The following is a 17009-nucleotide window of genomic DNA, read 5'->3' as shown; positions in this document are numbered from 1 at the left end:
ATAGACTAAACAGCTCTGTTATTAATAATAGCTAAAGGTCTCTGGATATTTTAAGTTCTCAGAACAACTCATGTTTTATTTTTTATTTTTAGTTTTTTGTTTTTTTATTTGATTAATAGATTAGATGTTGTAGTGGTTGATCTTTAAAATCTTTCTTTTTTTTTTTTTGTTTTGGGCAGGGCCGACCTCCATTGAAAGGCTTCTCTCGTAGCCACTGAGAGCGAACTTTCACCCCCCCACCACACGAGGCGCTGCAGGCGGACCAATTCGACCACTCACTTAGCTTACAGTCCATAGAACAGGGTACATGACACGATTCCTCTTCATATCCTGTAACAGCATACATGCCACTTTTTTAGAGATACATGGAAATTACTATAGTACAAAGCAAAACAAAAAATTATATATATATATATATTTGCAACATCTATGCAATTCATTCTTGTAAATAAAGAATAAATTAAAATGTCACAGTATCTGAATATTTATGTCAGTTCAGTTTTTTTTCTTTTTAAAGAAGTTCGCAGAAGTTGTCACAAATCTGCTTTAGTTTTTTTTTGCTTTGTCATTGCGGGGAAAAATATAATAATTTAAAATAAAAGTCATTTAAATAATTTTAGCGTAAGGCTACAACAATATGTGCAAAAAATAAAATGAAAACATAAATAAAAAATAAAAAACGTATGAATAATAATTTCATTACAAATTATCATTTTATTTTATAATTTGGGAGAGTGCATCACCAGGGCTTTTACAGAGAGCTGGCTCCACCAATCGTCCCAAGTGATCCAGACAGGCAAGAGCTCTGTAGCGTTTCCCGTGTCCACACTCGCTGTTCTTCCTCTGAGCTCGCCAGTCCTGGACTGCCTTTTGGCCTTGAAGGGAAACTCCTTGGATGAAAGGATGGCCAGCAATGTTCTTTGGTGGTGAGAGCAAACAAGGAGACCAGGGACCCTGAGCCTGGGTGTGAAATTCAGAACAAGGACAGGTTTCTTTCTCCAGGAGAGGAAACGTCTCTTCCTGTTGGCATCGCCAGCGCTTCTTACTGCGACCTGGGAGTTTGGATGGAAGGGGAACTTGGATGGTGTGTGAGCTCCCACAAAACATTTTAAAAATCAGAATAATTTATGGTTGAACATGTTACCTATCAGAGATCGGGTACGAGTGCGCCAACTTCCACAGCCTTGACACTGGGTGAATCTGCTCCAGGAGGTGAAGCTACATTCATCTCTGCATGGCACACGACATTCCCTCACCGGGACGGGCATCAGTCCAGCCCACCTCAAACAGTCTGTCACATCTGCTGGAGAATCATCAGCACCAACACACATCACCTCTGAAAACATGACAGAGAAAGAAAAGATATTAGTTGTACCGTTCAAAATATGATACAACAGTGAAATGTCGATCTAATGTGACAAAATGTAAATTCTGTCAAAAATTCCAAACCTGTATGACTTTTTCTTCTTTGAAAAATTCCTTGCTCAATCAACGCAGTTCAATGAAAATCATTGTGATATTGATAAAAACAGTTTAAAATCTCATTTTTGTGTTCAGCAGAAAAAATATCTATATTTGGAGTGACGTGAGGGTAAATAGATGATAACAGAATGATCTTTTTTGGGTGAAATATCCCTTGAAAGTGTACAAATACATTCTGAGGGCTGCTGTAACACACTAGTCCTCATTCATTTTCAATGAGCAGAACAATTGTTCGTAAAACCTTTCTTATGTAAATTGTTCCTATGAACAATTTAAGTAATAATGGTTTTAAAAATAATTTACATAGATAATCGTTCTGCTTGTGTTTCCTAAATGAAGCCCACTGTGCGCATCTTGAGGGAATCATTTATTTGCTGAGAAACACTCTTCTCACTTTCCAAAACTGCACTTTGTGTCTTGATAGGCCAGCACCTTTAAATTTACATGAGGCATCAACAGGATATTTTAAAAGGGCCCAGGGACAGAGATGTCAGATGTCCTCCCTGACATTTTGACAACTTTCTATAAGACTGGAGAGTATGGGGAAAATTGCAAGGAAAAAAAAACCTGCAGGCGGCCAAGAAGTCCATCTGAATTTCTAAGATGAGTAATCGTCCTACAGTAACCCGGGTTTTGCAGAACTTTCCTAATAAAGGTGGGGGGGGGGGGTGAATGTACAGTGCCCTCTCCCACCTTCAATACCACGACTGAGGTGCCCTTGAGCAAGGCACCGAACCCAAACTGCTCCCCGGGCGCCGCAACAAAAATGGCTGCACACTGCTCTGTGTGTGTGTTCACAGTGTGTGTGTGCGTGTGTTCACTGCTGTGTGTGTGCACTTTGGATGGGATAAATGCAGAGCACTAATTCAAAGTATGGGTCACCATACTTGGCCACATGTCACGTCACTTTCACTAAAACTTTAAATCATACAGTTATCCTAATCTGTCACTTACCTCTTGTCTCTAGGCCAATACCGCATGCCTCTGCGGGCCCACCCACAGCCTGCCTCACCGAATCAGGTACCAGAATGCACTGATGCCAGCGGTGGGTCTGCCATCTGCCAGGAAACATCAGTGCACAGAAAACATGTTCCGGCGTCTGGCTAATATCCAGTTATATTTTCTGAACATTTTGTATTTTGCTGGCACATCTTACGCCTCTTACGCCTTACCACATTTTAATGCAGTAACACAACATGTTGTACATGGTTTGATTACATTTAAGTATTTTTCTGTCTTATAGGATGATTTAAAAAAATGCTCTATATATTTTAAAGGGTACTTTATAAAATCTTTACGTTTATTCGTGTTAATATTGTTTTTCCTAATTTTCCAGAATTCTGAATTCAAGTTTCTCCTAACTAAAGATATAAAAATAAGAAAAATCATATTTAAAATTCAGTTGGTTTTTGCATTTTTCATAACAAATATTCATTACTAAGCTTCTGATGATTATATTATGTTGATATCAAGTTTATAACGATTTACTTGATTTTTATATCATGATCTAGATGTAGCTTTGCAATAAGCAGGTTGATTTATGTCACACTGAAGATTGGAATAATCAATGTTGAAAATTCAGCTTTGCCATTACAGGAATGAAATCCATTTTAAAAGAAAAAAAAGAAAAAAGAAATTCTAATAATATTTTACAATATTACAGTTTTTACCGAATTTTGATTAAATAAATACAGCCTTGGTGAGCAAAAGAGATGTCATTTATTAACCATTTCTCTCTTTACCTGTAAGTTGGGCACAAAGGGGGTGGATCACATTCTCTCTCTTCATAAAGAGTATCTGGGCACTCTTGACCTCCATTAGCAGGTCTCTGGATGATGATCCTGTGACGAGACTGAGTTGGTGCAGTAGCATTCACTAGAAAAGCAAAGGTCACAGTATTGGGTGAAAAAACATGAAGTTAAAATTTCGAGCTTGTCAAGTTGTTCCTGGTTAGGACATGTTGTTAGGGTTAGGGGTCTACATGTTTACCCGATAAACAGGAAGTGGGGCAGGTGCTCCATTCACTAAAAGGTGTGACGATGCAGTCAATTTTGCACGGTAAAGGACAAGACCGGATTGAGTCAGGACGAGAGGATTCGGGACACCTAAAGTAGATATAAGTATGAGATTTTCTGTATGGATGTTCTATACAGAATTAAGGATGAAATATTTAGTGTTTCTTTACTGTTTTGGCAGCACATGCCCATTCCCAGCTCTCCTGCACGTGACTTGGCGCATCTGTACCCCTATACCGCAGGTGGCATCATTCTCCATCTGTGGAGTTGTGCTGTTACCTTCACTCTCGTCTGTGATAGTGTTTGGCATACAGGGATCCCAAGGTGAAGTATCCCAGTAGTACATTGTGCATGGTTGATTGCTACAGGGTCTCCACTGCACCAGCTCAGGGGCTCGAGGACATGGCTTTCCATCTACAAAAAAAAAAAAAAAAAAAAAAAAAGGAAAAAAAAAAAAAAAAAAAAAAAAAGGGGACCAAAAAAATGTCCCCACAAGGCCAAAATGTACTGGTAGTACTATCCTTGTGGCCCCTATAATGTAGGTAATACCACGTACACACTCACACACAAACACACAAATGCATATACATACATATTTAAGAACAAAGAGCCATTTGTTTGAGGGGGTCGAACAAAGGATATGTCCCTGATGAGTGTGTCATAAAAGGAGAATCTATAATTCATGTGAAAGAGCTGCTTTATGTGGACCAGCATAAAGAAGGGGATGACAGGACAAATACTAATAGAACATCGTTTTAAAATGGGTATTAGAGATTTAAACTCAAGCAAATCAGAGCATTGTGAAAAATTCAATTGAAAGAGTCTCAAAGAAGCCCAGTTTGCGAGGACCGCTGTACACAGTTTTTCTGCAACAACTGGAAACGTTACATTTCCAACATGTTTTCATAGTTTGTGCATTGTGTATTTATTATTTATACTCTTGAATGTTTGCAACAGTATAACTTCATAAAACATAACCATATCATCATCATCATCTTTATCATAATCAAAATGTGATGTGCATGAAATTCAGAGCTCAACTTATGTGCTAATCACTTGGCCTGGTGTCTTATGTTTGCAATGCTGCACAAATGAAATGCTTGTGAACCAAATGTTCAATCTGAACTCACACTCTCCAGGAAGAGCCAGAACAAGGCGTGAGCGGCTTTGTTTCCCCTCTTGGTGTTTACTGGAGCAGGATTGGGAACAGGAAGACCAGAGACCCCAGTGTCCCAACACACAGTCCCCAGGACAGGGCATCTCACATGGCTGCTGGACTGGAGGAGGATCTCCTGAACACTGATCACTAGGGACTGTCTCACCTATAATGCGAAGATGAAGATCAGGAAAAAAACATCCCTGTTCTCACTGTCTTTCTTATTTTCTTTATTTATATCAACTTACCGAATAATGTTTATTATCTTTTCACAGCTTCCTTTTGAACAACACATATTATTTCCCAATAAACAATCATATTTAATTAACATCTTATTATAATACAACACAAGGAAATATGCAGTTATGTTTATTGGCAAAAAGAAGAAAAAAGAAAAAAAAGAACATTGATATAATGATCATGGTTTGTTTTAAGCACAGGAATATCTCGGTTTCCTCTTATCTTGCACCTAACAATCACTTTTCATTCATTTAAATTGAATAATATACAAATAAGATGTTTCATAGCATTCTGACTGCTCTATTCTTTTTCAAAGACCATGATTGGGCATCATTATGGCACTTTTTAAATTAGCAGACAGCTTGAAAATAATTATTTGATTATGAATGCTGAAGTAAAATATTAGCTCTAAACTTCACTCAGTTCAGTTTGTAAACATTAATCTCACTAAATGTTGTTGGTTTAATGCTTAAAACAGAAAAAAATGTCAACACAAGGCATAATAAAAATAAACTTAATTCAAGATATAGTCATGAAGGTCTTAAAAAAATCAGTAGATTTGTTATTTATTAATTCATTGAGAAAGAAAGAAAATAAACTTACATTTTAACCTAGTGAGGAAAGATCAACTCACATTTACATCTCACAGAAGATCTTTTTTTTGTGAGATTGGAATGAACACTGAACACATACAGTATACACCATCAACTTGTAGAAGATGCTCTTCAGGTTGTTGTTTGTGAGATAAAAGAACAAAGATAAAAGGCGAGAAATGAACCTAACTGGTCTGGACAGACTCTCCTCTGAGAATCAGATATTGAGCCGCAATAGTTTACTTCTTCATTACATCTCAGATGCAGGAAGGGCAATGTTTGCCGAAAAATTCTCCAGACGTTGGCCTTAAAAATCAATGTCTCTGAATTGTATTCATTACCTAAAATATAAATGCACAAATTAAGCTTTTTTTTCTTTAAAAAGACTGTCTCATCTGAAGATGCACAGCTCTTAATATGTATTTTATGACCCCTGTAATCACCATATTTCCTGTTGTGTTAAAAGGTTTTTTTTTATTTTATTTTCACATGGCAGACAGGAAGATTTTTTCACCTATTTGCCCTGTTAGAAGAAGCAGTTTCCCAGAGTGATTATCTACCTAGAGCCTTAAGAAGTGCATTAGAGTGTGCAAGAACTGCAGGACTGCTGATAGACAGCAGAATTCAATGGCATGCTACTTCATAAATATCGAACTTTCAGAAAGATCACAGAAACTGGAGTGATAACTTCTGCAAATAAAGCTATGATCCATGTCTGGGCATTGCAAGAAATCTTACCTCTTAACTCTTACTCTTTACCTCTTTGCTAAGGCCAATAAGCAATTAGCAACCATTCAAAATGTAAAAGCAAATGCATAGTAATGTGATCAAAACCATACAATAAAAATATTTTTTTTTACACTGTCCAAAATATATTTCAAATATATGCTTAATATAAGTTTGTAAAAAAACACTGCCTAAGAAAAAATATTGTCCACATTGAAAATAAATTTATTTTTAAACTTTGATGCATTTACTTCAAGGAGCAAGAAAATACTTTTCCAATTGTTTGGATAAATGCAAGATCTATTTCGAACAATATGTTTGCATTGAATAATAATAAATTATATAAATATTTGACAAAAAGGGACGTCGTGGCCAAATGGTTAGAGAGTTTGACTCCTCACCCTAAGGTTGTGGGTTCGAGTCTAGGACCGGCAATACCAGGACAGAACCCCCAACTGCTCCCCGGGCACCGCAGCATAAATGGCTGCCCACTGCTCCGGGTGTGTGTTCACGGTGTGTGTGTGTTCACTGCTGTGTGTGTGCACTTTGGTTGGGTTAAATGCAGAGCACGAATTCTGAGTATGGGTTACCATACTTGGCTGTATGTCACGTCACTCACTTAAAATGTCAAAATAAAGTAACTAAAACTTATTTGAAATAAAATGAAAATAAATTTTAACATCTATTTTTTTGTAATATATTCTTATATTTGTGTATTTTGAAATCTATTTTTTTAAATATATATTTATTTATATAGGAAATACAAAGCTAAAACCTATTTAAAATAATCTAGATTTTAGATTTTTTTGTTGAGAATTGAATTGGTGTTTTCAAAACTGCCCTGATTATAAAGTATGATACCATACATTGATTTTTGATTTGGAAACAAAAAAAAAACAAACAAAAAAAAACAATTAGGTGACTTTAATCGAGTGTAAAGTGAAAGTACAACTAAAATCACCAGCAAGAATACATTATCACTTTAAGTCAACTGCACTTTAACTTTAATGGCTTTGGCATTTCAACTTCACTTTGCATTTTCCAGAACATCCCAAGTGCATGCTGGGAAGAAAATGCTGTCAGGTTTAAAGGGTTACTCCATCCCAAAATGAAAATTTTGTCCTTTATCACTTACCTCCAAGTCGTTCCAAACCCGTAAAAGCTTCGTTCGTCTTCGGAACACAATTTAAGATATTTTGGATGAAAATCGGAAGGCTTGAGACTGTTCCATAGACTGCCAAATAAATAACAGTGTCGAGGTCCAGGAAAGTATGAAAAGCATCGTCAGAATAGTCCATCTGCCATCAGTGATTCAACCGTAACGTTATGAAGTGACGAGAATACTTTTTGTACATGAAGAAAACAAAAATAATTACTTTATTCAACAATTCCTCTCCTCTCCTCTTACGTGGGGGGCAGACCTATTAAATACCCTAGACATCTCTGTTAAAGTTTTTAAAGCATTTGATACGCATTTGTATAAATTCTGCTTTCAGAACGGTCCGTAACAGAGAGATGCCTTAACATTGATTTTTCGTCTGAAACACAAAAACGAAAACTGAAATAAATTAGATATTTTATTTTTTGAGAATGGTCAACCCTTCTCCATTCTGCAGATGTTGTTGCTTCTGGTTTGTGCATTATAAATCACAGAAAGTCTACAAAATGTTGTCTCCCAAAAACTCTGGTCTTTTTTGTCACTTCCGTAACGCACGTGTATTTCCCAAATCTAAAATAGCCTATAAAAGGTTCATAGACGGATACTTTTCTGATGTCTGGACTCTGTTTGGGATTTAGAAAAACATAAAGAGATGGTTCAATATATTGGTAATGAATACATTCTGTGAGATTTTATATTTCAGGTTTTGAATGCGAATGTCACGGCAGTAATGCTGGAATTGCCTTATAATGAAACTAAAAATAATTAGGCCTATACGTGATGTCTCGGGACAGTTTCTTATTACTGCAATATATTTTTACATTTTATTGCCAAAACAACTGTAGCGTTGCCACATACAATTAAAACTGAAAATAGTACAGAGCAGCATAGGCTACACATTAAGAACAAAAGTTTTTGTCTCTTTGGCAGATTGCGTGTCTCTCTTTTGCCAGATAAAACAAAACATATTTTCGTTGTCTCTCTCTCAGAAGCGCCTCATCTCTCCTGAGATATGAAAGAAAACACTACCCCCAAACAAAACTGGACTGAATAGTTATATTGTACATAATTCTCTAAAAAAAATGATTTAGGCTTATGCAGTTTCAGAAAAATTGTATTAATCAAAAGCCTATAAAACCCAACACTTTGCCTAAACCTGCCTCTGCAATACTGGGTTGAAATGCTGCCTGCACTCACAGCAAACCCTACTCTTTTTTATTTATTTATTTTTGGACAGCCCATATTATTATTTTCACAGACTCATAATAATCCAAAGCAGTCTTTTTTCATCCAAATATCCCAGCGCAGTCACCACTCACTTAAAATTGCAACCCAGGTTCACCTTCCGCACATTAGCATAATCATAACAAATTCTTATGAACATTCTTTTTGCAAAAATCAAAAGCTTTTACGCGGAATCCTTTGGAAACACACATGTTCACCTTCCGGGGTAAATGAATAATGCAAGGCAGGAAAACATTCATTACCTACATATTTCACTGTAAGTTAATGCTGTTTAAACAGAGAGAGCAAAAAAATACATTTTTGGAGAAGAAAAAAAAAAAACTAGTGTTTGGCTTTCTTAAACTTCCCTTATTTATTGAAGTATCATCCAAACGCCAGAAGCAACCTACACTCTCTTTAAGTGTTCTTTGCATGATTTTTATTTGGCTATATGGTTGAAATAATGTTTTAACGGCAAGTGCCATTGTTTAAAAAATGTTCTACTGACTGACGTTTCATAGACCTTCAGGTTTTTGTGCTACTTGATAAACTGACTTTAAAATCTCAAGGAGTTTATAAGTTAAAACAGGTGAAAATATCACAGTGCTTATGCACAGTTTATAAGTTAAAACAGGTGAAAACCGAAGACCTTGACTTGCATGTTACCATGAAACTAACAATATAATTGGATTGTTTTTAAAATGAACAGTTCCTGTATAAAATGGGGACAGCACTTTATTTTTAAAATTGTGATGAGAGCAACGTGGGAGGCAGGTTCTGCACGATCTGAAATAGATAAAATTTTTGATCACACAGTAAAGGCATATTCAAAAAGTCAAGAATAGATAGCATAAAATTAGTCTAAATGTTTTTCACTCAGCATTGGAAAACTTTTTTATTTATTTATTATTTCTGCCTTGAAATGAAAACACTACCAATCCGTGAATTTATGCTTTTTTTCCGTTTAAAAACCAAATTTTACAATTTAATGTTGCAACAGGGCCACTTTGGTGAACAAACCAAACTTTAACAATTACAGTTTTGCGAATAACTTTAACACGCGACACGGTACATGCGGCGGTAATATACATTTTGGTTGTCCACCTACTGTAAATACACATTAAAAAAACGTATCCTTGTGGCGCGGCCGACACAGCTGATTTGGAGAGACATTTGCGAATAATTTTTTCTTCGTGTACAAAAAGTATTCTCGTCACTTCATGATGTTACGACTGAATCACTGATGGCAGATGGACTATTCTGACGATGCTTTTCATACTTTCCTGGACCTTGACACTGTTATTTATTTGGCAGTATATGGAACAGTCTCAAGCCTCCCACTTTTCATCCAAAATATCTTAAATTTTGTTCCGAAGATGAACAAAGCTTTTACGGGTTTGGAACAACATGGGGGTAAATGAATAATGCCAAAATTTACATTTTGGGATGGAGTATCCCTTTAATGCAGTTGTGTGCATGTTGGATGTAAAAATTCCATATTATGAGTGTTTTGACTGATTCGGACACGGTTTGACATGTTTAAGTGTTAAAGTATGGAGTATCCCTTTAATGCAGTTGCACAAAATAAATCATTTTTTTTTTTTTTTTAATAAATGTAGCCTTGGTGAGCACAAGATGCTTTTTTCAAAAACAATTAAAAATCTTACTGACCCCAACATAGACATTTATAGATATTTTGCAAAAAGTCTCCTTCGCTGTAAAAAATAAAAACATTAAAAAATTGGATAAGGACAGAATTTACAGCACTATCGCTTTAAATATCATTCTCAATCCTGTCATTCTGCACCTTTATCCCTCTAATTACTTTCAACCTTCTGTTATCCCGTCCTCCAACTGTTCAGTGAATAGTTATTTTTACTTAAACAAGTCAATGATCAGCTATCTTTTAATCTCCTCTCATCTATCCTCTCCTCTCGGCGGGTATGTGGCATATTTCTTATCTGTTTTCTGTGCTTTTTACTGAGATGAGTTTGAGTTTTGACGCACAAATAAACAGAGACACAACTGTCAAAGAGCCTCAGGATTCCTCTAAGGTCTTTCGTTGTAACGTCACTCATTCATGTCAAGTGCCAGTGTGTGTGTTGTCCATCAGCAGTAAGTATATGAGTGGTCTTAAAATGTTATTTATTCCTGTGATGACAATGCTGAATTTTCAGCATCATTACTCCAGGCAGTGTCATATGATCCTTCAGAAATCATTCTAATATGCTGATTTGCTGCGGAAGAAACATCACTGTTATTCTTATTATTTTTCAGGATTCAGAAAGTTCAAAAGAACATTTATTTGAAAAATAAATATTTTGTAACATTAGAAATGTCTTTACTGTCACCTTTGAACAATTTAATGGATCCTTGCTAAGTAAAAGTAAAAGTAAAAAAAACTAAATCTTACTGCCGGAAAACATTTAACGGTAGTAGTGTTTGTGTGGGGTGTTAGGCTCCAAAAATGACAACAAACACTATAAAAGTATAGTTCATAAAGCATAAAATTAGAACATTTTCCTTGCTATATTCTTTTGAAGCCATAAAATAGTTTGCTAATTCCTGAAAACCTTCTAATTTGCATTTGCATACATTCAAATATGGTATCTCAAGATTTGGTGCACCAGAATTGTAATTTTTTTTTTTTTTTTTTTTTTTTTTACATCTATTGATCTAATAATTTATTTAAAGTAAATCATACAGGTGAGGGTAAAAAATGATGACAGAATTTTCAGTTTAAGGTCAACTATTGCAGTAAAAGGCCAGGGATACCTGCATACCTGTGGCAGAAAAACACTCTAGAGTCTGTTCTTGAAATCCTGGACCACACGATCCATTTTGAGGAACACAGGGCCCCTGTGATGTCACCCTCCACATGAAGCAGACAGTGTCATCGCAGATCATCGCTTCGCTGACGGGAGGGCAACTGTCGGACTCCACCCAAGACTCCGTAATTATAGAACGAGCTCTCATCCTGAAAACTGAAAATGAAGGTGTACACATGCAAAAAAATTAAAAATAAAAAAATCTCAGTGATGACTCAAACAGAAACATGCTCATTGCCAACATTTTAGCAGATACTGTTCCCACACTCTGGCAAAATAAGCAGCGCAACAGCTAAATATCTTGGCCTAATATATGAGCACATTAAGGAAGAGGAGAGAAGAAATAGAAAATGAAATATAAAGAAAAAGGCTTTAGAACGAGTCTAAATAGAGTAATACAGCTGTCCCATCACTGTCACCTCACTGAGTGGGCGGCACCTCAGCTAAGGGTCAGAAATATGCCCACCTCGATTTTCACACATCATTTACATTTCTGAGAGGAGAAACCAAGGACAGGGGGTGTGAATCTAAGTGTGTGTGATTTAGACATGGATGTGTGTCGATGGGATGCTTTCGTCTCTCACCTCTTCTCCCCTGAGGTTCCAAACAGTTGTCATGGAGACAGGGTCCCCAGGGTGACCAAGGCGTGAGGGGACAATGTTTCTGACAGGGAATGAAGCAAGACTCAGCCAATGGCGGTAAAGACCTGGTACACAAGTTACTGCCAACAGGCCGACTGACTAATAATGAAAAAAACAGAGAGAGACAGTTACAAATTTACCACATGTAGTCAGTTGGAGATATTTTTAAAACTGTATGAAATGCATTTTTAAAGCTCTAACAGAAGCTTGCACAAAAATAAATGCAATTCAAATCCGTCCTTCACACTGTGTGGCCACAGATTACCATTTAAATCAAAAGACAGAAACGCAGAGGAAACTAAATCTCCCCCTTAGCGTTCTGCCCTGAGTCTCAACAGCCTATGAAAGATTAAATAAAATGAAAGCAATCCAGAAAATCTTTTTTCCCTCTATGTTTATGGTGTTAATGTTTAAAAAATCGATTCTCATTTGCATTAATCACATTTGCTTATTGTACTGTGAGATGGACGTATTGTTAGTGCTCTGATCCAAAACCAACAAGTCTTCCAAGGCATCATCCTCACTGAAATGGAATCTCATAAATGACTTGGATCACACTTCATAGGCAGCAATTTTACGCTCTTCATATGGAGTGCATGCATGACTAATAGTGTAATGTTAGCAAGCTGCTAAACTAATGGCACAATACTCTAATAAGCATAAAAATATATAATACACAAAAATACACACATTTTGCAATTAGATTTAAATCTTTATATCAATGCATTTTAGTAGTGAATGATGCATAAGGCTAAACAACTTCACTCAAATTTGTTTGCCATCTTGGATTCAATTTTTTAACTGAGCTTATTCCAATACATTCTAAAATCACTTTCTTGGTCTAAATCTACCCACCCCTGGGTAACACTGGGTATGGTATTTTGATACTCGCCAAGTACCGAATGATTATCATACTCACATAAAATGATATTCAAATAATACTGTGGTACTGCCATAGAAAAAGTTATCTGAAAAAAATCCATCATACTTCTTTGTTAGTAATATACAGTTAACTATCGAAAACGTTTCGGTTACTTAACGTAACCTCGGTTCCCTGAGATAAGGGAACGAGCGTTATGTATGGGAAAACTCCTTTTTTCCTTTCTGCTGAAGCCTGATTTTTTCACATTTGTGTAGCTGAACAAACCAATGGCACTTCAGCCCGCCAGAAGGGGTGGGGCCGACCGCTATATAAGTCGGCCCGTAGCGGCATTTATCAGATCATTCAACTGAAGCGACGATCATCGATTTGTGCAGCTTGTAGTGCGGCAAGTTACATAACGTTCGTTCCCTTATCTCAGGGAACCGAGGTTACGTTATGTAACTGAAAGCATTCCCTTTCGAACGTTCACTTTCATTATGTATGGGAACAAATCCAATCACGCCGCACTACAAGCAACAATCACATGTTGCTCTGTGAGCCCAGTGTTAGAGCACTAATAAGGGCCCTAAGGGACTTGGGCATTATCTTGCCCCTAGCTTAGCTTAGGGCATGAGAAACCACTACCTAGATGGGAGGTTAGACAGATAGAATCCGCGCCTGCAGGTGGGGCACTCGGGTGGGACACCGCTTGAGTCCGCTGAAAAAGATCTGCTGCCCCGCTGTTTTTCCTCTTAGGGGAGGAGAAAGACGGGAGGGCCTGGCGGGGAGGATCACCTTGATGAAACAAGGCGACCCGCGAGCGTAGATGAGAGAGACTCATGCTCTCACAGAAAGAGCATGAGCCATCAGCGAGCGCAGCCTCTGCATGGGCACAGCCGAGGCAGGCGGCACACTCGCTGTGTCCATCTTCATCATGCAAGGGCTCCTTGAACGAACCACATTCGCGGCGCAACATTTGCAACAATGCGCGCTGAAATTTGCTCTTAGAAATTTGCTCTTTTGCTCCGGATGCCTGCAGAGATCGCTTACGTCGCTGCCTCGGCTTTTTCCACCTGAGCGAGCAGAGCTGGAACTTCTTCTACGGCTGAGATGATCCTCATCGCTGAAGGAGAAATGATCTGATGTATGGCGCTACAGGCTGACTTATATAGCAGTCGGCCCCGCCCCTTCTGGCAGGCTAAAGTGCCATTGTTTTGTGCAGCTACACAAATGTGAACAAATCAGGCTTCAGCAAAAAGGAAAAAAGGAGTTTTCCCATACATAACAAGAGTGAACGTTAGAAAGGGAACAGTGTTCTTACTATGGGACAGTGCAGTGCTGTCATGGATCCTGACACAATATGCCTCTCGGGTTCGGATCCCACCTCCACACAGGATGCTGGTATTGCTATGGCGATGGTCCTGCTGACTCAAAAGTGGGGCCACCTGGCATGCTTTCCAATTGGTCACCCTCCACTCGTACCTGTATTTCCAGCCAATTAAAATTAAAGAGTCATATCTGTTCAGCCTTTTTAAAGTCCCAATAACACTAGGGTAGCTTATCTTTTCTTCTGTATTGTAACATATGTCCAAGTTAAACAGATTATCGAGAAAAAAAAAATGTAGGGTGACATCTGATTAAAAGTTATATGGTCAAATTTTAAAAGAAATTAAACATATGCATGGAGGAATCATTCACAATAAGATAAATAACATACATTTATGGGGAATTTTATTTTTATGTTGAGTTTAAAGGCTACATCGGATGCAAAATTCCTTTTTACATGGTGTTTGCATATAAATGTGTTTAATAAAATAAAAATCTAAACAGTCTCAGTTATCAGTTTATTTTCTTCCGACATCAGAGCCACTGAGGATGCAGTGGATTAGTTTTGTTTTTGATGGTAATTTGCCACTGAATACAAAAAAATGGAAGAGAGGGGCGGGGTGAACAGTAGCTCATTAGCATTTAAAGAGACATGGCTTGCACGGAAACGGCTCGCTGTGAACGGACTCCGTAGCTGTTTTTGACAAGGTAAAAAGGGGTGTTGTTTTACACGACCATTGAGGAATTTTAACCAAAGTGTTGCAGACATTTCATGAAGACCCTAAAGAATCATGCCAACTTGTGGAAAATTCGGTGTCCCCTTTAAGACCTACTGCATTTAGCACAAATTAAAACATTTAAAAAGATTTGGATGCACAATTCTGGCAATGCATTCTCTTCACCTTGGGCACAGTGGCAGTGTGTCTTCCAAAACATTACAGTTTGCTCTTTCCTCCAGGGCGAGGCATGGCTCTCCTCCACCAATGGCTGCTTGCTTCAGGCTGCGACTCCTGAATCTGAAGCCAGGTGATTGATCAGATGTCCGACACGTCTTTGAACACAGACTCCACTGCGACCAATCAGACACTTTACAGTCTCTGGGCATCACACATGAACGAAAGTTCACGGGGCTGTTGTCATGGTCGCAGAGGCTGGAGATGAGAAAGAAATTTACAGTGTCATCTTTTTTACCGCATTTTTATGGCACTGTAAAATGAAGAATTTTACTGCTGTAAAAATTTGATTGATATTTTGTGGCCCTCTGCTACCTACCTACACACACACACACACACACATACACACACACACACACACACACTTATATAAAAAAAATCTACAGATTGCAATTCAAAAAATTGCACAAAAAGTTACTGTTTAGTCACTTTCAAAGGATTTCATGTTTATGTATTGCCATATCTGAAGCTGCTGGCATGCATTTAGCCTGTGGCTAGCATGACAAAAAAAGGTAGCAACATAAACAGAACATTTTTCAAGCTGTCTCTCAAACTCTCCAAGGCTTTAGTGTTGCTGCTGATTCTCAGTGAATATATTGGCATACAAAACAAGCTAAAGTAAACTATGAAATCCTGTGAGAGAGATGGGATGGTCCGTGGGTGTTCAATATATTCCAAAGTTTATTCTGGCTTAATAAGAAAGCGAAAAAGTTTGCAAACCACAAGGGAAATTTTGTAATCTGAAGACAAAAAATGATGTTAATTTATTATGCAGTGTGTAAATGAGCGGTTCAAATAAAGACTGGCATTAGAATGTATTGTTGGTAACACTTGATGTTTGCTGCATAGCATGGACAACAAAACAAATGTGCTTTACAGTTGAACTGACATTGAATAAAAATTAATGGATTAGTTAAACAGGGGACCGCAAACAAAGATGAACATTTAAAAAATGAAATACAACAAAAAAGTGATAATCTTCAGTATACTATTAAAAAGGTATTAGTTATAAAATACTAACCAAAGAATTACATTAAATGCTATTACCGTGTTTCATTGGGATAAGGAATTTCACTTGGTAATGAGAATTAAAACACATAAATCATCAAACTCAGATGGGATTTTTAAATTGCAGATTTATATGCACATTTTAAATCTTAATACGCTTATCCTAAGTGCTGATTTTGTTGAGATTTTTATTTTTATTTTTTATTATTATTTGTTGTTATTTTTAAATTGATGATTTGTATGCATTTTCAGGATTTTTTTTTTTTTTTTTTTTTTTTATTAAAAAAAATGGATTATCTGGATATTTTCAGAGCTTGTTATTGTAGTTTTCTAGGAGCAACAAGTACTATTTCCATTCAAATCTAATGAAAAATGTATAAAAAGCAGCAGGCTTGAGATCTTCCCTCAGCTGAAAAACGAAAAGTATTGCCCACAACAGAAGGTAAAATTTAGTTTCTGTTATGACAGTGTAACCGGTAATGCATACATAAATAACAGCATGTTTTCTGGTGCAAACAGCATCATATGGTAGGATGGTAATCCATCTGCACCAGGAGGATGGCAGTGCTTGATACAGAAGACTCTAATATCCTCACTGTGGAGAGGCATTTAATAAAACAAGCAAATGTATTGCATAACATTGTTGCATAACTGTCTGCTAATAGGCCTGTATCATTTATTCATGGTCAGATCAGTAATGAGTACTCATTGCAGCTCTATTTACCCGCAGTCAATTCTGACTACATCTGCAATAGTTCTTTAAAAGCTTTCATTACACAACTCTCTTTTCATTCTG

At 37.1% G+C, this 17009-nt stretch overlaps 1 protein-coding gene across 1 annotated transcript in view; it reads right to left on the bottom strand.

The window, feature by feature from the left end:
• LOC109072868 (thrombospondin type-1 domain-containing protein 7B-like) overlaps positions 1-17009 on the bottom strand; it is a 54166-nt gene that overhangs the window by 11078 nt on the left and 26079 nt on the right. Inside the window, exons 4-15 of the mRNA XM_042766621.1 lie at positions 15155-15403; positions 14248-14408; positions 12008-12163; positions 11379-11579; positions 4628-4819; positions 3668-3911; positions 3472-3587; positions 3225-3357; positions 2437-2540; positions 1145-1336; positions 744-1052; positions 156-330 (exon numbers count right to left, since the gene is read on the bottom strand). Coding sequence (XP_042622555.1) covers positions 156-330; positions 744-1052; positions 1145-1336; positions 2437-2540; positions 3225-3357; positions 3472-3587; positions 3668-3911; positions 4628-4819; positions 11379-11579; positions 12008-12163; positions 14248-14408; positions 15155-15403 — 2232 coding nt within the window. The remainder of the gene's footprint in view (positions 1-155; positions 331-743; positions 1053-1144; positions 1337-2436; positions 2541-3224; positions 3358-3471; positions 3588-3667; positions 3912-4627; positions 4820-11378; positions 11580-12007; positions 12164-14247; positions 14409-15154; positions 15404-17009) is intronic.

The sequence above is a fragment of the Cyprinus carpio genome, chromosome A11 (genome assembly GCF_018340385.1).
Source record: "Cyprinus carpio isolate SPL01 chromosome A11, ASM1834038v1, whole genome shotgun sequence".
Lineage (NCBI taxonomy): Eukaryota > Metazoa > Chordata > Actinopteri > Cypriniformes > Cyprinidae > Cyprinus > Cyprinus carpio.
This window is presented reverse-complemented; position numbering and strand designations above follow the sequence as displayed.